Below are 27507 nucleotides of genomic sequence, written 5' to 3'. Positions count from 1 at the left end.
AACTTAAAAAACTAAAAGTTTCAGACAACCTGAATCAGTAGGTAATGAAAAGAAAGGAAAAGCTCCATCACCTGACTATTAACAAGCCTCCTGGTCAGCTTCCCTCCAGATTCCTTAACGATGCGGTCAATCTGCTCCTGCTCTCTTTCTAAACTATTGCTTTTAAATTTATCTTCAAGCACATCTTTGTCTTTCCTGAAAGCACACATTAATACTAAGTAAAAAAAAAAGAAGAGGATAAGATGAAAACATTAAAATGTAATTCCAAATATGAATACAACCAAAGTGGAGAAATTTGTGCTACTGACACCAATTAAAACTTTGTTTCCTAATGACCTGGTAAGGGGCCCCAATAACACACAAACACTAAGGCAAGCCAAGTAGTTGGTCAGTTTCCTCCCTGTGTCCAGTATTATTTGTTTTAAACATTTTTCTTAGTATATTCATAAAAACGAACCCTACCTCAAATATATTTTAAAAGCGGAGGGGTGCACAATTTGTTTTACAATTTGGTACACTTAAGTCCAACTTATAAAACTTAAAATAAACATGTACTACAATGTATAAGCCTTAGAAATATAAGAAAAACCTGTCACAAGTTCACTTCATGTTGTAACAGCAGAAGTCCCAACCTGCTAACTAACCCCCTCTCCCAGAGCTGACAGTGAGGCGCTGGGCGCCAGGATAGGTAGGCAGCAGCTGAGCGGGATGGACACGTACGCAACTGAATAGGGCCACATCAGCTGATGGCTGGTAGGACAGGCGGTTCACACTGCTGCTACCAGCCGACGTTGAGTGGAAAACATGCATACATCTCAGTGACAGCCCATCTGTTCAGAAAGCAGCTTTAACTGTGCTTAGGCTTAAGTACGGGCTTGACTCCTTTGTGGAATGAGGTAATGAATATACAACTTTTTTCTTAAACAAATAGCTCCATTAATATAAACTCACTGACAGCATGAGTCCCTTGAGACTATTTACTGGTTTTAAAACGACTTCCCTACAGAATAGACATTCAGAACTATTTTCTGGATTGTGTTTAGACATTACAAACTATGCTTCATATGAGAAAAGGGGTGTCAAATCATCAAAATGGACTCTGACAAAACCCAACCAATCACGGACCCAAGGAAGGCCCCTGAATTGTATTTTCTCCCATTACTGGCGTGGAAGACAGCTTAACTTTAATATTTCAAAGATTCTTTACTTTTTATTCTCCTTATTGGGGCTCTTGAAGCCCTGTGCCTCAGCGTCTCCAGTGTCGTCCCTCTCTCTTGGCCAGGAGCCGCTGTCCTCCCCACTCTGCGAGGTGTCTGTCCTGTCTCTCTGCTTCCGACTTTTCTGCAAGTCTGCCATGAAGTCTATGCTCTGCTTCAGGCTCTGAATTCTCTCCTAAAAATATTCAGCAATATTCTTATTGTATATTTGTCATTCATTTGTAAAGTAACATATTTTCCCTCATAAGAGTTTACACTTATCCTGTTATTAATTAGGGAAGAAAAACAGTTAAATGTAACCCTACCAACAGAGCAGAATAGTTAGGAACCAGGACAATAAAGTCTATTCCTTCAATTCAGATAATTTCCAAAATCAGAGAATGCTTTGCAACTTTACTGCATCATCAAAAAGATCACAGGAGAGAATGTGAATAAAGACTAAGTATTCTTAGCAGTAGTAAATTTAAAGTTTAGTTTAATAGTGTGTTAAAACTTCATATTTAATAGAACAGTTCATCTTCTGAAATTTAAGAATTATTAGATATTTAAAACGAGCATGTGAATATGGGAAGATCTCTTACATTTTGGTATCCTGGGATGATCACTGAGGACTGGCATTTTTCTGTATGAAAACACGCCTCAACGAGAAAAGGCTGCTAGCATAGTTTCTTTTTAAGAATGCATAATGTTCTACCAAAGAAGTATTGCTTCTATTCTGTGAAACATGTGCTGAATTTTCCACTGCATCCCTTATGGGCCTGTGGTTTCTGGACAAATGTTAAAGAGGCAGACTTGTTCCTAGTGACTACTCTGCCTTTTAATTCTGTGTTGTCAATGGACAAAATATGGAGTGTAGTCTCCTTAGGGATACATAGCAACAGCAGGGAAGACTTCTACAGAATAACAGAAACTAGAACTGAAAAGGACCAGAGGTCATTCAGATAAGAACAATGTAGCCCAGAAATGCTAAATGACCGACTAAGGTCTCAGAACCACGGACTAAGAGCAGGCTTCTTGGATCTCATGATGGGGCCTTTTCTCATCATACTCTGCTGTCTTAGCAGTGCAGATTGTGACAGCCTCAGGAAATGGGCCCTGCTAATTTTACTGCACTATAATTTTTAATTATATTAAAATATATATGATATATAAAATACATATATAACATAAATACACATATTTTATATATATATATATATATATATATAGAGAGAGAGAGAGAGAGAGAGAGGGCTTCCCTCATAGCTCAGTCAGTGAAGAAGCTGCCTGCAGTGCAGGAGACCTGGGTTTGATTCCTGGGTCAGGAAGATCCTCTGGAGAAGAAAATGGCAACCCGCTCCAGTATTCTTGCCTGGAGAATCCCATAGACAGAGGAGCCTGGCAGGTTACAGTCCATGGGGTTGCAAGAGTCGGTCACAACTTAGCGAAACTGAGTTTTAAAAACAGGTCTTATTTTAATATGTACTTAAAAATATTAGTTTGATTATTTCTATATGCATTTAGCGGCCATTTGTGTTTCCTCTGCTGTATGTCACTTAAGTCATTTACTTCTAATTTACTTCTAATTTACTTCTAATACCTGAAACAGAGGCTGGCATATAGAAGGTACTCAGTAAGTGTTGGTTAACTGAATGGGTTGGATCACAAAGTTCTCAGTAACCTTTTAACTTCCATTCTAGAATTTTATAAAGCAGAACCTACATTAGGAATATTTTCCAAACTTAAAAAAGAAAAAACAGTGCATCAAGTTAAAATAATTCAATTAAAGGAATTTTCTAAATTTCAACGCAAGTCATGGAAAAAAGCTGAGTTTAATTAATTTTACTTTAAAAGCTGAATGTTGAAGCTGAAACTCCAATACTCTGGCTACCTGATGCGAAGAGCTGACTCATTTGAAAAGACCCTGATGCTGGCAAAGATTGAGGGCAGGAGAAGAGTACGACAGAGAATGAGATGGTTGGATGGCATCACTGACTCAATGGACACGGTTTTGGGTGAACTCTAGGAGTTGGTGATGGACAGGGAGGCCTGACATGCTGTGGTTCATGAGATCGCAAAGAGTCGGACATGACTGAGCGACTGAACTGAACTTTAAAAGTAATGTCTTTCTTTTTTGTAACCAAAATGTCTCCAAATCAGTATACTGTTTATCAATTCTCCATTTTACAAATGACTAAAGGGTTGATTCTTTGCCATTTATTATTAATGGCTAACACCTATTGTCTTATACCTATACCTATAGGTTTGATTCCTGGGTTGGGAAAATCCCCTGGAGAAGGGGATAACAGTATACCTATAACCTAAAGGTATAGGTATCGAACCTCTATCTACTGAGTTCTCACTCATGAGGTATAATTCTGTGAGTTAAGTACTACTGTTATGCCATTTTGTATGATGGGAAAATGGCTGAGAAAGGTTACATGGCCTGCCTAAGGTCCCACAGTGTTTCAATAGCACAGCCAGGACTTGAACTTCGATTAGTCTGATCCAAGGTGACTATATATATAATACAGCATTTAGTATTTATTTAGGAGATCAAAACAGTTAATCTTCATATGTCTACTCTTTATAAAAATAACACATCTACTAATAGTCACTATCTTTGTATAACTAAAAAATGATGAATGACTGCTCTACAACTTTTACACTGAATTAAAAACCAGTTATTTTTGAAAAGACACCATTCATGGAAGGGTGTGCTGGGCTCTCTTGGGAGATGTGCTATTAAAAGAGTAACTCAGAAGGTCTAAATTTAAACATTTAAAAATCACTGTTGTAAGAATATCTCCCATCTAGGGTGGAGAGAACAGTCAACAGGAAGCTATAACACAGGATGGGTAGGGCTCCTCAACAGGAAGAGATATGAAAGAAAGGAAGACAAGAGAGAGAGAAAGGGGAAAGTGGAGAAGTTTTTTTGTGCTTCCAGCCACGCCACCCCCAATAAAATGCAAGAGCTTCTGGAATCATTTGCATCTTGTATCAACTACATTATTTAAAGATGAGAAAACAGGGGTAAATCAAAGTTGAAAAATTTACTTGGATATATTGTTTGCAAATCAAACTTTATTCTAAAAATTAAATGTGCATATTCTGGAGTAAACATTGCATTTGTTGGGTGCACCTTTACTTCAAATACAAAAATAAGTATTTGCAGGTTAAAAAAATTGGAATATGGCTTGGTCTTGGATTCTGAGTATTTCTGCAAAGGATGGGATAAACACTTAATATTCCTCTTTCCTCTGCATATTTTGCCAAAGATGGGTAACTGGCTTACATTACAGCTTCCCAAGTCTTTAGGAAAGAGTGGAAATTGATGTTGTCTAAATATTAGGAGTGCAAGAATGATCATCAATCCAAATGTTTTTCTTTCCTCAGTTAAGAATCTTTCAGAGCCAAGCACACAGACACCAAGACATCAGGACCCCAAGGCAATTCTTTAAACGTTTAAAACTGATACAGATGATCACCACAAAAGCTGGAAAACCACAGGCACCTATCCTCCAACTTCCTACTATCCTCCAACTTCCCTCAATTTCAGCCTGAGCTCTTGATTCTGATTTCTTTCTCTTCCTCATACCCATTTCTTTTTTTGCAAAATCATTCTATCTTGTTCTTCTTGGTATCCTCCCTACTCTAGCTCTTATCTAAAATCAGAATATTAATGCTAGCAATTATCTTGGAGACCTCAGATTAAACCTTCTTCTCTACAGATAAGAACAGAGGCCCAAGGTCCACAAGTTAGTGGAAAAGAGATAAAACTAGAAGCCAGTTTTCTGACTTCCTGCCAAGATAAGATCTGTCTCACTTAATTTTCCATCTATTCACAGCTGTTTAGTAAAACGTCATAAGACATGATTTATCTGGTGAGTTCTCCTCTTCCAGTAGATGCATGTACTTCAATTTCATCAACCACCGCTCTGCAATGAGACTCCTGTCACTCTTTGCCACTATCTACGGCATCTTTGTTTTGAATAAGTTATTGTGTAAGCTTCCTTATGAAGCTTGATGATGATAATGATGCGTCCTCTGCATACATTTCTCCCACCTCACACACCTTACTATGTATCGGTTCTTGTTCTTCAAGGGAGAATCTGCTCCTGTGGGGAGGTGGCTTTCAGACAATTCCGAGTGATTGCTCATTTGTCTACTTCCTTTCTTTCTACCTGAAGGAGATTCTGTGCTTCACCAGAACATTCGCTTCCACCCCTGCAAAGGGAAATAGGGCGCTTTCCTTCCAAAAGATTTCGAAAACTCATGTAATCTATCCTGTCCTGGAATTCAAGATGATGTCTGTTTCAGTCAATATAAGTCTATCTGGTGAATACCAACTCAACAGCTTCCAAATAAATAATTACAAGTGAAGGCCAATATTTATTTGGATCAATTCCAAATGAGAATCTTCCTGTTGTAATTTTCTTCTCTATGTTAAAATTTTTTTTCATTTAATATTTCCTACTTTAATATAACCTTTCTATAAAATAAAACCTGAACTGTACTGGATCTGTATCACTATAACCAAAATCAAAGGAATATAAATTTTATAATAATTATTATTTATGACAAAGAATTTCCTTTACCTGGCTAAGAATTTTCATCCCTGAGTGCAACAGCTTTTTCGCAGCTTTATAATAAATCGTCTCTGGTTTGTTGTAAATCATAGCGTTAGTGCACATTAGTCTGAAGTTATCCTGGAGAGAAAACATCAGGGAGGAATGCATTAGGACAAAACAAAGCGCCCTCCTGTGCTGGCCTGAAGTCACCCAGGTCCTCAAAAATTCAAAGCAACCACCATCAAACAAACAAAAACAGACCAATAAAAAAACACTGTCTTCCCTTTTGTTTACTACACAGCATTAACAGGAATTTATTAAGTTTTAAAACTAACAAAACTGCTAAATTAATTTAAACATCCTACTACATTCCTTTACAAATTCTTAAACATTCTACAGTAACTGCATAGACTTTAGATTCTGAGATAAAATTTTAAAATGGGTTTCTTCAGTATAATCTTATTGCACACAAAGAGAATTAGAGAATACTTCTATCTTACATTTAATAATTACTGAGTATTTAATTTAAAAAATCCTTAGTTTAAAAACAAACAACTATCCATTAATGAATTAAATATTTTATTTTGGATCTTGACTGAAAACTGGGACAATGCTAAATTATCATCACAATATTTCCTACCATAGTCAAATTAACCGAGCAAAAGTGGCAAAACATTTACACTAATTTTCTTTCAAGTGTTTGGATACTATTATAAGCTAAATATAATTTGCAGAATGTTACAAAATCATGCCAACCTGAAATAAACCATACAACTTCAAAGACTTACAACATGTAACCAGAGTAGGCAGACTATCAAAATTGTACTTTTGGTTTAAATTTCAAAGTATGCACATGTGCTAGGGAATTCAATTCCACTGCATATTTTCATGGTTAAATAATTTTTACATTGTATAAATGTGAGAGTGATTATGCCAAGGCCTTACTAAATAAAAATGATAAAAACTCAACAAAAAAGAATCTGGTTCTCAATCTCCTCTGAATTTAAAACATTTAAGCCCCACTATTTAATAACTAGTGATGACAGCTCAGAACATTTAATGTAATGAAAATACGTAGATTGAATATTATTTAAAAGTACATGAGAAGACTGAGTCAAGTGTCACAATAAATTTGGTATTAAATTTAACACAGATGAAGTATATGTGGATGCTCAGTTCTTGGCCAAATCTCTATAATCAGTTAGGATTTTGTTAAGTCATCATCTCTAGGAATCTGAGGAAAGCTATGGATCCACTCCTCAAGCACACACATGTAATATAAAAGTGAACACAAAATTTTCCTGTAATTTTATAAAATTCCTGATCTCTCTAAAGGCTCATCCAAGGCTACCCAAAGGACCCCATGTTCAGAACTTTTACTATAGATATTCTGAAAAGCTTCCATTAAAATTATTAAATATATATTTGGGGAAGGAGAGGCAAATGAGGGGAGACAAACTAGATGACTACTACACTAAATGACCACTGGTCCTATAACTAGAAAAAGTACTGGATCATCCTACAGATCACAGGTCTGATCTGTTACTTCATGAATCTTTTAAAAAATTATTTATTTATTTAATAACATTTTTTGGCTTGCTGGGTCTTTGTTGCTGCGTGGGCTTTTCTCTAGGTGCAGTGAGCAGGGGCTACTCTCTAGTTGTGATGCATGGACTTCTTAGTGCTGTGGCTTCCCCCTACAGAGCACAGGCTCAACAGTTGTGGTGCACCGGCTTAGCTGATCTACGCCATGTGGGATCTTCTCAGATCAGGGATTGAACCTGCATCTCCTGTCCGATCCCTGCGTTGGGAAGATCCTCTGGAGAAGGGAAAGGCTACCCACTCCAGTATTCTGGCCTGGAGAATTGCATGGACTATAAGTCCATGGAGTCGCAAAGAGCCAGACAGGACTGTGTGACTTTCACTTTCACTCCTCCACTGGCGGGCAGGTTCTTTACCACTGAGGCTCCAGGGAAGCCCTATTATTCCATGAATCTTAACTGTCCTGTGCTAGACTTTACTGGATTTTTCTGTAATGGCAATTGTTTGTTCATAAAGTTGAATGACCTTTTTGCATAATTCCAAGTATTAAAAAAAAAAAACCAAAACCCTCGAACAGCTTAATGAGTTGGATAAGCTAATTAAACATTACATGGAGCTATTGAATTTTCCTGAGGAAAAAATACAGCTCTACAGAAAACTCCAAGTTAAAAATACTTGTTCACTTTAATTATGATAAATCTTGACCATTTGCTCAGAAACACTTAGTGGGCATACTTGTACTCTCTCTTGTCATTGTAAGGGAAAGATCAAAGGAAAACTACTCACAGAAAGGGAAAAAAACTGAAAAATTTTCCATTAATCAATAAGATCAGAAATATGCTGAAATAAACAGTTTTAGCTTAATTTTCACCAGATGAAAAGTTGAGAAAAATTTTCGTTTCTCTGAATACAAGAGTATATAATTCAGGCTTTTCAGAGTGAAATATACATTCAAACTGATAGGAAAGACAGAACTAAATGCTAGTATCATTCATAAAATTCAGCTAATCAATATGTATAAAAAAAAAAGAGACCAAGTAAAGATAACATTTACTGTCTTATTTTCCTTCTATAAATGATTAGGGTCTAGCCCTTCGGTCAAGTGAGAACACTACAATGTTATTCAGGAAAAAAACAAAGGTAGTAAAGTAATGCTTAAAATTCTCCAAGCCAGGCTGCAGAATACGTGAACCGTGAACTTCCAGATGTTCAAGTTGGATTTATAAAAGGCAGAGGAACCAGAGATCAAATTGCCAACATCCGCTGGATTACTGAAAAAGCAAGAGAGTTCCAGAAAAACATCTATTTCTGCTTTATTGACTATGACAAAGCCTCTGACTGTGTGGATCACAATAAACTGTGGAAAATTCTGAAAGAGATGGGAATACTAGACAACCTGACCTGCCTCTTGAGAAACCTGTATGCAGGTCAGGCAGCAACAGTTAGAACTGGACATGGAACAACAGACTGGTTCCAAATTGGAAAAGGAGTACGTCAAGGCTGTATTTGTCACCCTGCTTACTTAACTTATATGCAGAGTACATCATGAGAAACGCTGGGCTGGAAGAAGCACAAGCTGGAATCAGGATTGCCGGGAGAAATATCAGTAACCTCAGATATGCAGATAACACCACCCTTATGGCAGAAGGTGAAGAAGAACTAAAGAGCCTCTTGATGAAAGTGAAAAAGGAGAGTGAAAAAGTTGACTTAAAGCTCAAAATTCAGAAAACTAAGATCATGGCATCTGGTCCCATCACATCATGGCAAACAGATGGGGAAACAGTGGAAACAGTGGCTGACTTTATTTTTATGGGCTCCAAAATCACTGCAGATGGTGACTGCAACCATGAAATTGAAAGACGCTTACTCCCTGGAAGGAAAGTTATGATCAACCTAGACAGCATATTGAAAAGCAGAGACATTACTTTGCCAGCAAAGGTCCGTCTAGTCAAGGCTATGGTTTTTCCAGTGGTCATGTATGGATGTGAGAGTTGGACTGTGAAGAAAGCTGAGTGCCAAAGAATTGATGCTTTTGAACTGTGGTGCTGGAGAAGACTCTTGAGAGTCCCTTGGACTGCAAGGAGATCCAACCAGTCCATCCTAAAAGAGATCAGTCCTGGGTGTTCATTGGAAAGACTGACGTTGAAGCTGAAACTCCAATACTTTGGCCACCTGATGCGAAGAGCTGACTCACTGGAAAAGACCCTGATGCTAGGAAAGATTGAGGGCAGGAGGAGAAGGGGACGACAGAGGATGAGATGGTTGGATGGCATCACCAACTCAATGACATGGGTTTGGGTGAACTCCAGAAGTTGGTGATGGACGGGGAGGCCTGGCGTGCTGCAGTTCATGGGGCTGCAAAGAGTCGGACACAACTGAGCGACTGAACTGAACTGAACTGAGAGTAGACACTGTTTAAACCACTTGAATTTGTGGTGGTTTGGTACAGAGCAGATTAAAAAAGAAAACACACGGCTCCTTTTCTTAGGATGATTAAAATGAAAAGCTTAACTCTGAAACCAGCATATACACCAAGGCTATTCAAAGATAGAAGGACGTCAACTATAACATTAGGCATATGATTCATCTTCGTGGCTTGTAGGTTCTTTATTTGTAATTTTAAATTTTTTTATTGCTGAATGTTGTAGAAAATATGCTAAAAAAATACAGCCAAAGTGAGTTCAGGGAGCAACTCACTTTCACCAAGCTAGAAAACGTAATTAAACTTCTGCTTGGTATTTCTAGACAAGCCAATTTATTCTCTATTTTACATGTCTAGAAACAGAAAAAGAAACTACTCTAAGTGAACTTCCATTAAAACACTGACTTTATTCAATATTTTGTAAAAATCTATAGAAAAAAATACATAGCCAAATCACTTTGTGATACACCCGAAACCAGTAAAACTTTATAAATCAACTATACTTCAATTAAAAAACAATCAATTTTACCTGTATTCATCTGAAATTTAAAATAAAACATTTTCGTTTTAAAGGTTGAGAAAATATTTCATAGAACACATGAATTTCAAAATTTTACCAAAACCCACAAAATACTAAGGACAGCAGATGACTTATTTTGTCTGGTTTTCTATCACTAAGCTCAAACATGTTTTCTAAGACAAAAAAAAAATACAGATTTTGGACATTAAAATAAACTTGAGAATGATTCTGAATACCAGACATGCAGATTTCTACACAGACTTCCCATACACAGGATCCAAAAGTTTGCCTCTCAATTGAACAGAAACGTTACTCTGTAGCATAGCTCAGTCTATTCTCCAATACAACATAAATCATAAGTTACCTTCAGTTCTTCTATGGACTGGTAATCATTGTTCTTGATCTTTTCTTTCATGGTACTAAAATCCATTGGGTGTTTAATGATCATGGAGTAGCCAGGGGCAATAAAATCAGTCACAGGAAATGAAAAGAAAGCACTTGGGTCTTTTCTGTGAAGACAGGAAAAAAGCAATTTTATTTCTACTACAAACAAAACTACTGGTCAAGGAGTATTAAGTCAGAGGAAATCCTTCAGATGTAGAATTTGTAGCAGGCTAATATGTTTTTCACTAAAAACTGAAGTAATGATTTTAAAGACTAATAACTATTTAATAAGGTTCAGATGCTTAACATATAAATTGTACCCTTAAGACAGAATCTTTTAAAATATGCAGCTTAATTAATTCACAACATCTCCAACACAGGGAAAGATGAAACAAAATAAGAAATCTAGACTAACTAAAAAATGTCTTGTACTCTGGGAGATTAATACTATGTATTTTTTATTAACCATAGAGAAAAAGCAGAAATAGTAACTGAAGTGCACATCTGCAGTCTTCCACCCAGGTTTCTAAGTAGGCTTGGACTCTTGGTGGGCCACAGAGCTGCTGTATCCTCCTGAGCACAGCTAGCCCTCTGTATCTGTGGGCTTCCCAAACGTGGATATAGAGCTGACTGTTCACTGGACTGCTGCCAGTTGAGCATCCCTGGATTCTGGTACCCATGGGGGCTCCTGGAATCAATCCTCTGGGGATACCAAAGGACAACCATATATATTTCTTAAATTAATGGGTATAACTTCTATCATGTGTGTAGAGGACTGCTCAAAAAATGGACATTAAAAAGATTATCATAATACCTCCAAACTTGAGACCCAGTGCTTTCTATCATAGGTTCTTAACTCTGGCTGTGCACAAGAATCATGAGAGGAGCTTTAAAAAGAATTCTGGTGTGGTGGGAGGCTAACCCTAGACCCACTACATGCGACTCTCCTGGGGGAGGAAGAGTGGTCCAGGCACTGGTTTTTCTAGGGTTGAATTTTGGTACTTACAGGATAGACAGATTTGAAAACCACTGCTCTATATAATTAGTTCATTAGACTGTTATTTCCCTCTGGAAATTTGGCATATCAAAGCTTTCTTATTCCAAATAATCACAGCATTAAAAATGCTTAAAAAGTCATAATAGCAGCAGCAATTTAAAAAATAAATTTACCACATGCCAGGCACAGTGGTAGGGAATTGAGGTATTTTATATCTAATGCTCACAAAAGCCATCAAGGAGCTGGTATCCTCACTTAGAGATGAGGATACTGAGGCTCAGAGGTCAAATCATTTGTTTTAGGTCATAAATCTGATAAAACAGAGAGTCAGAATCTGAACTCAGGTGTGTGTATCTGCCTTGGTTCTTCCCAGCAGGACACCAGCAGTAAGAGTAAAAAATACTGAGAGTAAGTAAAAATGTCCAGTTTGGAACTTACAGATCCAAATGCATACTGTCCATAGAAGTTACTTGAATAACACCACAAAGCATCTCTGGAGGATCTCTTCAGAGCAAATTATCTACACTCCCTAAAATTAGTCATTTTAACAGAGTACGACTTGGTTTGACCAAAGATGCTATTACTAAACCTGGTCAATTACGCTCTTTTCCAGTATTTGCACTGAGACTCAAGATCAAGAATCACTAAGGCTATTCAATAAAAATATGGCTCTGAGTTCTAATTCCCATAATGTTCTGAGCAATGTGAACATTCTCAGACTGAGAGAGACTCTGATAAGTAGGTTTCTCTTACGGAGACATCATTAACTTATATTCTGGTCTTACACTGCAAGAAACAAAATTAAAAGGTAGCCAAACACTTTATAGTCAAAAATTCTGAGTTGGAATGCTCAATGCTTACCTGTTCACTCCTTTGGGACAAGCAATGAATGATTTATTCAAGTGTAAAGACTTGAGATGTAAATTTCTTAACTGTTCTTTAACACCAAAAAGGAAGATAGGTCACTGATTTCTGATTTTCACTGTAAAACTGAATAGGTGCTGAATACAGATAGCTTTATTTTTAAAAATATTTATGATAAGTTTTGGGGTTGACATATAAGTCCAACACAGTAAGAAGAAATCTCACTATATGAACGCATGCCCTATATCCATGAATCCTCTGCTAATAATGTAGATGTCTTTGGGCTAAAACTTTAAATTGAGTGAACTGAGGTATCAAAATAAATATTTTAATAAGGATCAAGTTATTCTTTTCTCTTTTAAGAACTTCACATTGGTTTTATCAAGATACTATAATTTTTAGAACAAACTTCTGAATTTAAGAGAGGGTTACAAATCTTATTTATGGTATTTTGTTTCTTCTCCCAGACTTGGTAATTAGTGAACACTCACAGCAGTGATAAGCAGCACAGACATATAGAAGGTGTTTTGATCTATTAGCAAATGGAAATACCTGTATTGTTTAATCCTGGTTTAAAGCTTTAATATCAGAAGTTACTTTAGATTAAGGAAAGATCTGCCATTAAGAGGATTATGTAACACTCTTCAAGCTGCCAGTTAAAACAAACCAAATGAGAACATCTAAAAGTCAGCCTCTTGGAGTACTTCTATTGCCAGGCAAAATATTTATCATCCACTTTAAAATCAAGTACATTTGGATACAGGCCACAAAATGTGATTTGAAATAATAATAATAAAAAGAAGTGGTTTGGATCCTCTATTTCCCATTTCAATTTCCATGTTATAAAAATGCTCGGAAAAAAATTCACCTCTGCAGTTGTCTCATCAGTTGATTCAAAGCTTCTTGAAGAGGTGTCTGTTCTACTTCTAAAGCAAAGAAGAAAGAGCGTTTTAAAAGAGAAGATTCTCTATTGTTTAGCTTATTTTCTATACATGACTTATCTCATACCCATCATTAAATTATCTCATACAGAAATTCCATTTATTTTTCAAATATGCTGAAGTAAGAGAACAACAAGTTTGGAACAGAAATTAACTTAAAGTTCTTAAGCAGTAATATAAGAAAATGTACAGCTTTAAAATTTTTAACTTTCCCTGGCTAACATCCTTAAAATAATTTAAGCTTCCTCATTCAGGACAGTTAATTCAGAGTTATTCCAACCTTCTTGTTTGGCTAAAGAGCTTGCAAGAGGCTTCTCAGGAGGCAAGTCTAATCCGACAGGGGCCTGACACTGTAGGTCTTTTTCTACCTCGATATCCACATGGTCACGATCTCGCCTTCTTTTATCCTCCTAAATGGAACAAAAAGAGAGAATTTAGAAATACTTCAGAATTGATTCCTTTAAAATAAATCATTTAATTTAATTTCAGTGGAAAAAAATACGATGACACTGAAGCTTATTAATAATGAAATCTTATTGTTATGTTATTTTACTGCCATCTACTGGGAAATAAGAGAATACCATGTTCATAAATGGGGGGGAAAGTGCTTCTACATGCTAGAATTAACTAATTATAAAAATAATACTATTCATAAAAGTAAAATAATATACCAGGACTAAATCTAATAAAAGATGACCAACTATCTTTTAGGAAAAATTATGAAACATTATTGAAAGGCCATTGTGAAAGACCTGAATAAAGGAGATATACCATGTTCATGAACTGAAAAACAGACAGTTTGCTCCAAAGTAATCTATAAATAAAATGCAAAGCCTATCAAAATTTTAAGACCGGATTTTCCATGAAATTTGACAAGTCAGTCATACAATTTATCTTGAAGAGTGAATCATCAGTACAGTCAGAACAGTTTTGAAAAAGGTCACAATAAAATGTGTGCTATCAGTTTGTATAAAGTGACAAGACAATGTGGGCCTGACACAGGGACAAACAGACCTATGAAACAGAGACCAGAGCACCAGAGACAGACTTGTGCACATAGAAAAGTCGTGACAGATCAGAGTGGCATGCCAAATCAATGACAATAGGGTAGTGCTGGGACAACTGGTTATCTATATGAGATTAGAGCTCTACCTTATACCACATGCAAAAGTAAATTTTAGATACATTAAAGAATTAATTTTAAAACTTGACATAAAGTAAAAGAATCTTTATGACTTAAGAATAGGGAAAGATTTTCTTATCTATGAAACTAAAAGACTAGCTACTGACTGAGAAACTCAAATAAATCAAAATATTAGCAAAGATTACACAAAGTGCATCTACAAATTCATATAAAAAGGCAAATAACCCAACAGAAAATGGGTAAAGGACATCACAGGTAAGCCCCAGAAAAAACACTTAGAAATGTCAAGAAACATGAAAACTAGCTTCAAGTTCCCTGGAACTCTGGGAATTATGAATTTAAAAACTGGAAGGTATTTCACATCTCTCTGAGTGATAAAAATTAAAATGTCTGAAAATGTCAAGTTTTGAAAAAAATGTGGAGAAATAGGGCTCTCATACCTTGCAGTGCATGTGTGTGTGCTAAATCGCTTTAGTCGTATCTGACTCTGTGTGACCCCATGGACTGCAGCCCACCAGGCTCCTCTGTCCATGGGGATTTCCCAGGCAAGAATACTGGAGTGGGTTGCCATTTCCTTTTCCAGGGGATCTTCCAGAGCCTGGGACTGAACCTGCGTTTCCTGCACTGGCAGGCGGATTCTTTACCAATGACCCACCAGGGAAACCCACAACCTTTTACCCTGCTTCTCAGTGACTCTGCTCCTGGGCATATACCCCAGACAAACTTCCTTTCACAACGGTACATGAAGACATGCACAAGACTATTTACTTCAGCACTCTGTGAAATAGTAAAAAATTAGGAACTTACGGAAAGAAAAACGCTACTAAAAGGAAATAGATTAATAAAATACGGCATATTTACATAGCAGGTAAAATTAATAGGCTAAAGTTACATTGTATCAGCATGTATTATGTTTATAAACAACTTCTAGAGGAAAAAGTTGAGAATTGTTACAAGATCAGCTATGTTAAGTTTTGAAAATATATAAAGTGTACTTTACAAATATACACAGAAGTAGTAAAATTATAAAACAAGTTTACATGTGATACATACCAAATTCATAGTTCTCTTTAGGGAATGAGGAAGAGGAATGGATTCTGGGAGGAACACAGAAAGCTTCAATGGTGTCTGTACCCTGATATCTTTTAAAAAACATAAAACCAAGCAAAAAGCAAAATGTTATGTTTTGCTAAAGCTGAATGGTTGGCATCCAGGTAATAGTTTAAAAAAAAAATCCTGTTTTTTGCATCTTAAAAATTCAATTTTAGAGTAAAATTGACCCAAACTATCTATTTTACACTCCTGAGATTCAAGATTCTCAATAGGATTTTATTTTCTTGGTCTACATCCTAATTTCTTATTCTAGTATCCAGAGTGGTGGTTCTCAAAGTGTGGTTCCCAGACTAGCAACATCAGCACTATCTGGGAAATTACTAAAAATGCAAATTCTGAGGTCTCATGAAGGTTCTCAAGCATCAGCGTGCATCAGAATCATTTAAGTCTTGTTAGAACACTAGTGATTAGGTCCTGTCCCCAGAATTACCGATCCAATAGGTCTAGTGTAGTCTGCGAATCTGCATTACTAACAAGCTTCTAGGTTATGTGGCTGTTGCCCATGCAGGGATCACACTTGGACCATCAGTGATTCAGAGCTTCACGTTCTATAGTCCAAAGCATCTAATACAGAAAATATGACTGGCTGAAGCTCCAGAGAACAATGTTATAAACTATATTTATATTTATAAATATAAACTATATTTATATTTACTGTTCACTTGAAGTCAATTTCCATTAAGTTGACTGGTGTCTTTTTTTATGGCCCTATGACATATTCTGGAGCAGTAATTTTTGACTCAGGGAAGTTTTGTATCTTTTTCCCCAGAAAAACTGGCATTAATCTTTTGTAGGTTGGCAGGTTTTGAACATCTGTTCAATGGAAAAAGACCTCAGAGACAAGATCTCTTCCTCTTAAATGTCAACAGTGGAAAATGGACAGATTGAAAGGCAATTAAGCACCTCCTAGATGGAAAGAACTAAGGCCATAGTGCAAAAAGTCTAGAGTAGGGATTGGCAAACTTTTTTGGTGAACAGCCAGGTAACATATAATTTAGGCTTTGTGGTCCATAATGTCAGTGACAACTATTAATATTAACCTTTGCCAGTATAGCAAGAAAGCAGCCACAGACAACATAATGGGTGTGGCTGTGCTCTAATAAAACTTAATTTACAAAATCAAGTGGTGTTGGCTCTAGTTTGCTGACACATGGTCTAGAGGCTCAAGTTCTTGCTCTAGCTTCATCTTTAACACACTTTGACCTTCTTAGGCACCTAGGCCTCTTTATCAGCTGCAAGATAGAGATTCAACTGTTGATTTTTATTTATCTTACAGAGTTTACGAGATGGTGAAATGACCATGAAACAGAAAAGCTGAAAAAGTACCAAAGGAAGGTATTATGTTTCTGAACTACCCCTATCTGGTAACCTCATCTAGTTAGCCTGGTCTACAGTAAGCACTTTACTATTTGGTATGGCAAGAGAATATAGCCTTCTGGGCTAGAGTCCAAAAGAGAAAAAGAATATAAATAACATATACTTGGAAACTACCCTAAAGTGAAAGGAGATACTGTAACATGTTATTAGAAGTTAGGAGATCTAGCTTCTCATTTACTAGAACCTAAACTTGAACAAGTTCTTCTACTGCTTCAGTCTCGGTCTCACCTATAAAACAAGAGGCTTTGATCTCTACACTTCTTTCTCCACCTAACACTCTGATGATTCCTACCTTCCAATTTTCTTTTTCATGATTCCAAAATACTACATAATCCAACTGTTAACGTCACTTACTGAAAGTAAGATATGTAAAACCAGAAGTTAATACAGTTCTGGTTGATACAGTGTATTTTGCTAATTACACAGAGAAAACTAAACAAAAATACTAAAGCCATTTAACTTCAGGTAGGAAGGTTTATAACTACAGTTTATAAAATGGGTTCAAATTCTGGCTTTGCCACTTATTAGCTATGAGGTCATGGAGTAACTACATAAGGTGGAGCAGCAGCCTAATTTCCTGGTTATTAAAAATAGACAGAATAATATATACAATATATACCTTAGAAGCTTGTTTTAAGGATTAAATAAGTGTATGTGAAATTTTAGCACAGTGCCTACACATGGTAAATATTCATTCATGCATTCAATAAATAAATGGCGTTCTACTCTGCGGACACACACTGGTGGATAAACACACACAGCCCTGCCCTTAGGAAGCCGACAGTGTAAAATGAGGCAGACATTAAAAAACTTGGTAAAAAAAATGCAAACAGATTTTAAGGACAGAGTAACTGCTGGATGAGTCTAATTTAGAACTAGAGAAGTGTGGGAAAACTTCTATGAGGAAGAAGCATTTGAGCTAAGATCTGAAGGAGAGAATTTAGCCAGGTTGGGGGTGGAAGTCAGGGTGGAGGTAGAAGAGTAAATATTCTGTGTGTATGAAGGTCTGAGGCAGAAGAGAGAAATAGCAGCTCTTTCTGTAACTACAAACACACTGCACTTATATCAAACTGGATTCCTATTTATCCATGACTCAATGGTAAGTTATTTTATTAATTTGTAACACTTCTGAAGTAAATCTTTGCTCATATTATTAATACTAGCTCACTGCACTATATTACAGATAGACATGCTTGCCTGTTTCACTGGAGTTCCTGGTGGGGAGGGAGGGGTTCAAGTGTTATTCAGCTCTCTACCCCTAACCTCAATAATGCCTAATACATATTTGTAGAATTAATAAACCATAAGAGATAGCATGAAAATTACCAGCTGAAGTTCTAGGTATTATCCTTCAGATTGGTCACTTTTCAGAAGATGTATAGATAGATATCTGGGCTTTCTTCGTGGTTCAGATGATAAAGAATCTGCCTGCAAAGCAGGAGACTCAGGTTCAATCCCTGGGTCAGGAAGATCCCCTGGAGAAGAGAATGGCAACCCACTCCAGTATTACTGCCTGGAGAATTCCATGGACAGGGGAGCCTGGCAAGTTAACAGTCCATGGGGTCACAAAGAGTCATACACGACTGAGACTTCCACAACAACAACAACAACATACATAGGTATTGATGTTAGTCGCTCAGTCGTGTCCGATTCTTTTTGACCCTGTGTACTACAGCCCTCCAGGTTCCTCTGTCCATGGAATTCTCCAGACAGGAATACTGGAGTAGGCAGCCAATTCTTCTCCAGGGGATCTTCCTGACCCAGGGATCGAACCTGGGTCTCCTGCATTGAAGACAGATTCCTTACCGTCTGATCCACCAGGGAAACCTATATCCAAATACTGCTTCCAGTGCAAATTGCAAAACAATTTCAGAACTTTGCTTTAACAGTTGACTTTTTAATTCAACTGAAAAAAATCACTTTTATTACTTTGAAGCTACACTTCATCTTTGGCCCTACACTGAAAACAGCATCTGTCCCACAGTTTAGCTCTTAGATGCTTCCCGTAGTCCCCAAGGCAGAATGAGGAACACCATCCTCTGTACTCCCAGAACACTTCAATCACACCTGTTAGAATTTACCAGGCCATGAAGTTTATCGTTTTGTGTCTGATTCCCCAGCCTAACTCCGAGGTCCTATAGAGTAGGAACTGTATTTTATTATTTGAGTCTAGTATTATACAGTATAACAGTTTTTTGGCAGATATTTGTTGAATAAACAAACAAAAAATCCTATCAGAGGACCAATACTGCTCTTATGTCCTTAGTCAAGAGTCCTCCTTCTCTCTTGGAAGATCCTGTGTGACTGAGGATCACCTTAGGAGAGAACAGCCAAGCAGGGTAAAGTGGGGAGGATTTTCTGCTGACTGGAATAAGCTATAGCAGCCCTGAGATCCTGGGTGTGGCAGATTCACACAAAAGAAGTCAATGAATTGTGTTTTGACAGAATTTTCACTTTCTTCAACAATTACCGTCATTCATTTCTCCTCTTGAGTAATAAAGCTACTTTACAGTTAACTCAGCAACAAAATGAGATACTAACAGTACCTACCCCATAAAGGTATGAAGTATTAAAAGAGTAAAGAACTCAGAACAATGCTGAGCATAAACACTCAAAAGTCAGTTTTTATTAATATGTATGTCTCCTGGGACCCAGTACAGTACTTTAATAAAACAGGAATTTACTGTATAGGAATAAGCTTAAATTTTCAAAAAGTTTTATTTACATTAATTCAAAAAGATGTATGTAAGCCTATGTTGACTGCAGCATTATTTATAATAGCTAAAATATGGAAACAAACTGAGTGTTTATCAATGGATGAGTGGAAAGAAAATACCACACTGAAATGAAATATTACTCAGGCATAAAAAAAGTTGAAATCTTGCCATTTGCATCAACATCGATAGACCTTGAGGGCATTATGCTAAAGTGAAATAAGTCTGATAGAGAAAGCCAAATACTGTTAAGATTTCACTCATATGTAGAACATAAAAAACAAAAAAGAAAACAAAATAAATGAACAAACCAAACCAAACCAAACAACCCAAACACATAGACACAAAGCATAGAGCAGAGGTTACCAGAGTGTAATATGAAGGAGGGTGAAAGGGATAAAATGAATCAACTGTATTGTAATGGATGGGAACTAAACTTCGGTGGTGTGCATGCTACAGTGTACACAAAAGACAAAACATAATGCTGGACCCATGAAACTGATACATTATAAACTGTTACATCAATAAAAAAAATAAGTTTTACTTAACTCTAGCATTGTGAATAATGGCCTATGTGTGCTGGTTGCTTCTGTTGTTCCGTCGCTCATTTGCGTCTGACTCTTCATGACTGCAGCACACCAGGGTTGCCTGTCCTTCACCATCTCCTGAGTTTGCTCAAACTCATGCCCATTGAATTGGTGATACCATCCAACCATCTCGTCCTGTGTCTCTTCTCCTGCCCTCAGTCTTTCCCAGCACCAACGTCTTTTCTAATGAGTTGACTCTACACATCAGGTGGCCAAAATACTGGAGCTTCAGCTTTAGCATCAGTCCTTCCAATAAATATTCAGGATTGACTTCCTTTAGGATTGACTGGTTGGATCTCCTTGCAGTCCAAGGGACTCTCCAGAGTCTTCTCCAACACCACAGTTCAAAAGCATCAATTCTTCAGCACTCAGCCTTCTTTATGGTCCAACTCTCACGTGCATACATGACTACTGGAAAAACCATAGCTTTTGACTAGATGGACCTTTGTTGGCAAAGTAATGTCTCTGCTTTTTAATATGCTGTCACAGCTTTTCTTCCAAGGAGCAAGTATCCTTTAATTTCATGGCTTCAGTCACCATCTGCAGTGAATTTGGAGCCCAAGAAAATAAAGTCTCTCACTGTTTCCATTATTTCCTCATTTATTTGCCATGAAGTGATGGGACCAGATGCCATGATCTTAGTTTTTTGAATGTTGAGTTTTAAGCCAACTTTTTCACTCTCCTCTTTTGCCTTCATCAAGAGGCTCTTTAGTTCCTTTTCTCTTTCTGCCATAAGGGTGGTATCAACTTCACATATGAAGTTATTGCTATTTCTCCCAGCAATCTTGATTCCAGCTTGTGCTAGCCTGGCATTTCACATGATGTACTCTGAATATAAGTTAAATAAGCAGGGTGATAATATACAGCCTCGATGTACTCCTTTCCCAATTTGGAACCAGTCCACTGTTCCATGTGTGGTTCTAATTGTTGATTCTTGACGTGTATATAGGTTTCACAGGAGGCAGGTAAGGTGATCTGGAATTCCCATCTCTTGAAAAATCTTCCACAGTTTGTTGTGATCCACTCAGTCAAAGGCTTTAGCGTAGTCAATGAAGCAGATGTTCTTTTGGAATATCTTGCTTTTTCTATGATCCAAAGGATGCTGGCAATTTGATCTCTGGTTCCTCTGCCATTTCTAAATCTAGCTTGAACATCTGGAAGTTCTTGGTCATGTACTGTTGAAGCCTAGCTTGGAGAATTTTGAGCACAACTTTGCTAGCACGTGAAATGAGTGCAACTGTGTGGTAGCTTGAATATTCTTTGGCACTGCCCTTCTTTGGGACTGGAATGAAAACTGACATTTTCCAGTCCTGTGGCCACCACAGAGTTTTCCAAATTTGCCGGTATATTAAGTCTAACACTTTAACAGCATCATCTTTTAGGATTTGAAAATAGCTCGGCTGGAATTCCATCACCTCCACTAGCTTTGTTCGTAGTGATGCTTCCTAAGGCCCATGTGACTTCGAACTCCAAGTATTCTGGCTCTAGGTGAGTGATCACGTCATTGTGATTATCTGGGTCATTAACATCTTTTTTGTACAGTTCTTCTGTGTATTCTTGCCACCTTTTCTTAGTATCTTCTGCTTCTGTTAGGTCCATACTGTTCTTACCCTTTATTGTGCCCATCTTTGCATGAATTGTCCCCTTAGAATCTATAGTTTCCTTGAAGAGATCTCTAGTCTTTCTCATTCTAGTGTCTTCCTGTATTTCTTTGTATTGTTTATGGAGGAAGGCTTTCTTACCTCTCATGTTTTATTCTTTTCTTCTGCCCTTCCTCCTTCCTGCTACATGGAACTGACAGGAGAGTCACCAGTTCCTCAGAACCACATACACTCCAGCCCCTTTCAGGCCCACAGGTGTTACAAAGCTGACCTTCCCCAAGAAAATACCAGTGGCAGCTGCTGTTACTAAAACTCCCTGGAGATCCAGAGCACAGCCTGGAGAGAGGTGTTCTTCTGAAGTGTCCCACCCTTCTCCCCAGTCAGTTTGAAAAAAAAGGATGACCCAAAAGGCCTCTACAGAATCAATGACACCCCAGAAGTGTCTCATGGTTCTCCCTGAGTCCTGGGAAAGTAGAACATGGGCAAATTCACTTCACTTCTTTCAGTTTCCACTTTACCTCTTATACAGTGCTTCCCTCATAGCTCAGTTGGTAAAGAATCCACCTGCAATGCAAGAGACCCTGGTTCAATTCCTGGGTTGGTAAGATCCCCTGGAGAAGGGATAGGCTACCCACTCCAGTATTCTTGGGCTTCCCTTGTGTCTCAGCTGGTAAAGAATCCGCTTGCAATGTGGGAGACCTGGGTTCGATCCCTGGGTTGGAAAGACCCTCTGGAGAAGGAAAGGCTACCCACTCCAGTATTCTGGCCTAGAGAATTCCATGGACTGAATAGTCCATGGGGTCGCAAAGAATTAGACATGACTGAGCAACTTTCACTTTTCACTTTCACAGTGGAAATCATTAACCTACCTGCCCTACTCTGCAGGGTATTATGTCCAAATGAAATGGTGGATGCAAAAGCATCTTAGTTTGCAAAGAAATAAAAAGATATAGGTGGCTAATGACACTCAAAGCCACAGTCAAGACAGGGCAGAGGGAGAGACTTGCAGGAACCTATCTTGAAGATATTCTTATAAAAGGATACAAAGAGATGTGACCAGTGAGGTTCACTGCACCATTACCTGTAACATTTAAGTTATATAAAATAAAATATGGTACAGCAATATAATCAAATTCAGTGTATTTAATAAAAAGATGAGATAACTGATAAAACAAGAAATGAAAACTATATTAACTGGCGTAACAGTAGACTTAACTGCCAGAACTAAAACCAGAAGTGGTTAAAAGGAGTTACCTCAACTTCCAGTTAAATGAGATGGTGGTGGGAAGAAAGAGTAGAGGAGACCACAGTGGATAAAAGATGCCAACACATTCGGGAGACGAAAGGCAAGTAGAGGAGTCTCTAGATGAAAGCAAACAAGATACTTCCTGCCAACAAGGAAGGAGACACCTGTGAGAAAAGTTCTAACCCCAGAAACCTGGGAAAGGGTAAAACTTTGGTGGTTCCTGATCAAAGCGATTAGGTCCCTGTTAGTGATGCCCACAGAGAAGGCCATCAGCTGACCAACTCTGTCTAGGCACAAAGCATGTAATCTGCCTTTCTGTGCTTCACATTTAAATATAAAATAGATTACAAAGGCCTAACAGATAACCAATGATGCTTCTGACGCTAAAGGAAGAGATGGAATAAATAAACTGAAGAAACTTGAGGGGAAAATAGAGACAATGCAAGAAGAAAAAGAAAACTTAAAAGATAAATACCAAAAACCCCCCATCAATTTGTATCTCAGAGAAATTAAAGATACCCTATGTAAAAAGAATAGGATGCTATTAAAACAAGGACGGTTAGAGAATATAAAAAAGTTCTTGGAAACTCAAAATACAAGATCTGAAATAAAATTCAAGACCAGAGCCAGAAGACAAAGTTCAGGAACTGTCTTTGAAGGAAGAATAAAAAAAAACAGAGGAGAAAAAAAAAAAACACAAGAAAATTAGAGAACCAGTCGAGGAGTCCAACATCTAATAGCAGGGGCTCTGGAAAGAGAGAAGAGAGAATGGAGGAAAGGAAATTATCATAGAAACACTTCAAGCAAACATCTCGGAACTGAAAGCAACAGAGCACTGAAGATAATGGAAAGATCCTAAACGTTTTGAGAGAGCACATACTAGCCATGTTCAAAGAACTAAAAATCAGAAGGAAACAGACTTCTCGGCAGCAAATCTGGAAGCTAGAAAACTACAAGCAATGCTTTCAAAATTCTGGGAGAAAATAACTTCCAATTTGGAGTTCCATGCTGAGTCAAACCATTAATCTCTATGAGGAGAGTATATGAGAGTACAATAAAATTTTTCAAACACATAAGAACCTACAAAAATCTACCTCCTGTGAATGCTTTCTTAGGGGGTTTGTAGTGTTAAGACTTCACCACAACAAAGGAGTAAATCAAGAGAAAGATATGGGATCCAAAAGTAAGCAAAGCAGGTCCAATCAACTAATCCAGGTTAGAGCAGGTAGTGACAGAGATGGATGGACGCAAGACAGATGTTTCAAAAAAAAAAAAGGGGGGGGGGGACGGGTTTGCCCATGTGAAAAACAGAAGAAACTAGGTAGCTTTTACAAAACTGTTAAGAGCTTGAAGAATGAGTACACAACAACCAAACAAATGAAAGCAATTAGCCAACTGGTCAATATCAGACCTGTATCTGTATATTACATTTGTCTCCAATAAACAATAATTAGAAATGAACACTGAATATTGAATTTACTAAGAACTGAGATGTATTTACAGTGGGAGAATGCAGGAAGGGAAACTGGAGGCATGGAGCTATATAAGGACATTAATTTAAATTCTCATCTTCAGTAACATGATGTCAATAAAAGATGTACAAATAAAATCAGTAAACGGCAACATAAACCAACATTTAGAAATGGAGATCAATATCCAAAGAAAAAATTAACAAGTTTGGGAAGGATGGAACAGGAGTTTACTTTTATGTTTAAATGTATTAATAGTACTCTTGACTTTTTAAAACTATGCTCATAAATTACTTTATCCTGTAATAATAAATAATTAAAAAACAATCCCCCCAAACAAAACTGGTTACTTTTGGAGAGAAAGACTAAATGAGATACCTGAGTGAGGAAAACTTTTTCTCTCCTCCTTGTTCACTTCTGTATCACTTGAATTAAAAAATCATAGCTTTTACAATTTAGGGGAAAAAACATTTGACAGTTCTATGGTTAGTCACAGAATAGACAAAGGCAATAAACACTGGGGCAGAAAGACATAAATAGGAAATTCCAAAAAGAGACTACGATTTAGGGATTTAACGTGTTTAATCACATGGTCTAGGACATTTCTGTTGTATATATAAATATAAAAAAATTATAAAAATAAGCCTACAGAAATTTAGCTTCAAGTTCCAGTAAATGATTCAATAAGTTACTTGGTGACAGGCTAAATTTGGGAAGTGCAAAAAGTAGTCTAGGACAATTCCAGGTATATATGTGATCATCCTTGGAAGGAAAGTTTATTATTACTATTTCACCCAGATGACAAACAGGGGTGGCAGCCACTTTCTTTTTTCCTTTCTAGTAACTGCAAGTGGTTAAGAAAATGCTTATTTTTATTACTGCTGTCATATCCCTTGAAGGTTTCTGACAAATTATCTCTTCAACAGACTCAGACTTTGTCTTAAAAGATGAAAGTCATTCATTATGTATTTGGCATTACAGTATTTCAGAACAAAAGCTGAATCCCAATAAATCCCATTTACTTTTTTAAAAAATTTAAATTTATTTTTAATTGGAGGTTAACTACAATATTCTATTGGTTTCTGCCATGTATCAACATCAATCAGCCATAGGTATACATGTATTCCCTCTTGAACCTCCCTCCCAGCTCCCAGAGGGGGGAAGAAAACGGTGGTGCGAACTAAGAGAGCAGCACTGAAACATTTACATTACCATATGTAAAATTAGACAGCCAGTGGGAATTTGCTGTATGATGCAGGGGGCTCAAATCTGGCGCTCTGTGACAACACAGTTACTTTTAAAATGACTGTTTCCCCAAAACCTTGGAAACTGAGCTTTGCTAGAGCATGACTTTTACCTTTCCTAGATGGAAAGCATACTTTGAAGCAGCTCCTGAAAATGAAGACTTCGCTAAGGACTTCACTGGTCACTCACCTGATGTGACAGTACAACTAACAACATAATTAAAGAGCTGTTGAAACTCATAGATGACTGATGTTTCCATTCTGCCCTGCTCTTCCTCAAAGTCAGCCCGATTTTATAGGCGTTTCAGCATCTCACTGGACACAAAATAAAGTGAGGTTGGCAGGGCGAGGCGGCAACGCTCAGAAAGTGGTACCACTTTCAAAGCTGAAGCAACGCTTTACCTTTACCTTTACACGTCTCCGTTTTCTTCCCTTTTCTTCCCCTGGAATCTGCTTCTCTCCTTTCTTTCTCTTTTTCCGCTTTCTCTCTTTGTGTTTGTCATGATCGCTTTTGTCTTCAAAGAGGCTGGAGTCGTGCCCAGAGCTGCCCGTGGAGAGCTCGGTAACCTCGTTCCCTCCCACTTTGAGGACCAGCTTCAGGGGCTTCTCTACATACTCTTAAACGAAAGGAAAGGGTCTCGATTAATGGAGTATCCACAGCGGTATCCACAACGGGCAGTATCCACAACGCAGAGTAAAACTGGGTAGGGATAGTCAGTCTGAGGCGGCCAATGGCACGCAGTGGGCGCCCCTCGGCGCACCTGTTGAATGACGGACACTCGCCAAGTGGACGCCCCGAACGCTCCCGGGCCTCTCGGGACCGCCTCAAACCTCCCAACCGGAGTCCCGCCCCAGCCGGACGTCCCGGGTTCGAACGCCGCCCCCGCCTGGGGGGTCTGGCGCGTCTCAGGCGGGCCGCGCCCCCTTCGCGGGTCCAGGCCTGCCCGCCGGAGGTGCGACCCCCGGCCCGCCTCGGAAGCTGGAGAGTTGTCTCGAAGGCACGAAAACTCCACCGAGCGGCCGTGGGCTCGCCGCCCCCCACCGTGGCCCACTCCTCACCCTCGTAGAGGTGTTTGTCCGACTTGTGCTTTTTGTGCTTCTTGCCCATGTCCGATCGGGCCCCGGTGCCCGCCCCCCGCGCCAGGCCCAGGCCGTGCGGCGCCGCTTCCGGTCCGGGCCAGGCGAGCGGAGGGCGGGAGCGGGGCCCGCGAGACCCCGCGCCGCGCGGCAGGGGGACGGCGTGCGCCGAGCGGCGCGAGGTCCCTCACGAATAGACTCAGCCGCGCCCGAGCGCGCGAGACCCAGCCGGAGCCGGAGAGCGGCGGCAGGTTGGCGAGTGGCCGGCGCGGAAGCGGGAGAGAGGGCCTGCCGCGCGCGCAGAGAGTGGTCAGCTGGGCGTGGCGGCCCCTGGCGGCTGGAGGTGGCACGGCAGCCTGAGGCCTGGGGGCGGAGTCGGCTCGGGGGCGGAGTCCGGCTCGTGGGTGGGGCCAGGGCGGGGTCCACCGCTCTGAAATTCCCGTTTTTCTGTCTGCCTCTCTTTCTTTCCTGCCTTGATTCCTACCGTCTTGCCCCTTC

At 38.6% G+C, this 27507-nt stretch overlaps 1 protein-coding gene across 5 annotated transcripts in view; it reads right to left on the bottom strand.

Annotated features, from left to right (window-relative positions):
- The window catches only part of BRD7 (bromodomain containing 7), a 38637-nt gene extending 11352 nt beyond the window's left edge, over positions 1 to 27285 (bottom strand). For 2 of the 5 annotated variants that reach the window (XM_020913616.2, XM_020913617.2), the window contains exons 1-8: positions 26992 to 27285; positions 26335 to 26549; positions 13718 to 13847; positions 13365 to 13422; positions 10616 to 10760; positions 5795 to 5905; positions 1208 to 1392; positions 72 to 195 (exon numbers count right to left, since the gene is read on the bottom strand). In XM_020913616.2, the coding sequence (XP_020769275.1) occupies positions 72 to 195; positions 1208 to 1392; positions 5795 to 5905; positions 10616 to 10760; positions 13365 to 13422; positions 13718 to 13847; positions 26335 to 26549; positions 26992 to 27040 (1017 nt within the window). In that variant the 5' untranslated portion in view covers positions 27041 to 27285. Of the gene's footprint in view, positions 1 to 71; positions 196 to 1207; positions 1393 to 5794; positions 5906 to 10615; positions 10761 to 13364; positions 13423 to 13717; positions 13848 to 15634; positions 15724 to 26334; positions 26550 to 26991 lie in introns of those variants that run through there. The other 3 variants (XM_020913618.2, XM_020913619.2, XM_070451332.1) reach the window with 2 other exon arrangements.
- Between the last annotated feature and the right edge of the window lie 222 nt (positions 27286 to 27507).

The sequence above is a fragment of the Odocoileus virginianus genome, chromosome 20 (assembly GCF_023699985.2).
Source record: "Odocoileus virginianus isolate 20LAN1187 ecotype Illinois chromosome 20, Ovbor_1.2, whole genome shotgun sequence".
In the NCBI taxonomy this organism is placed as follows: Eukaryota; Metazoa; Chordata; class Mammalia; order Artiodactyla; family Cervidae; genus Odocoileus; species Odocoileus virginianus.
Note: the sequence above shows the minus strand (reverse complement) of the source record. Positions and strands in the feature narration are given on the sequence as shown.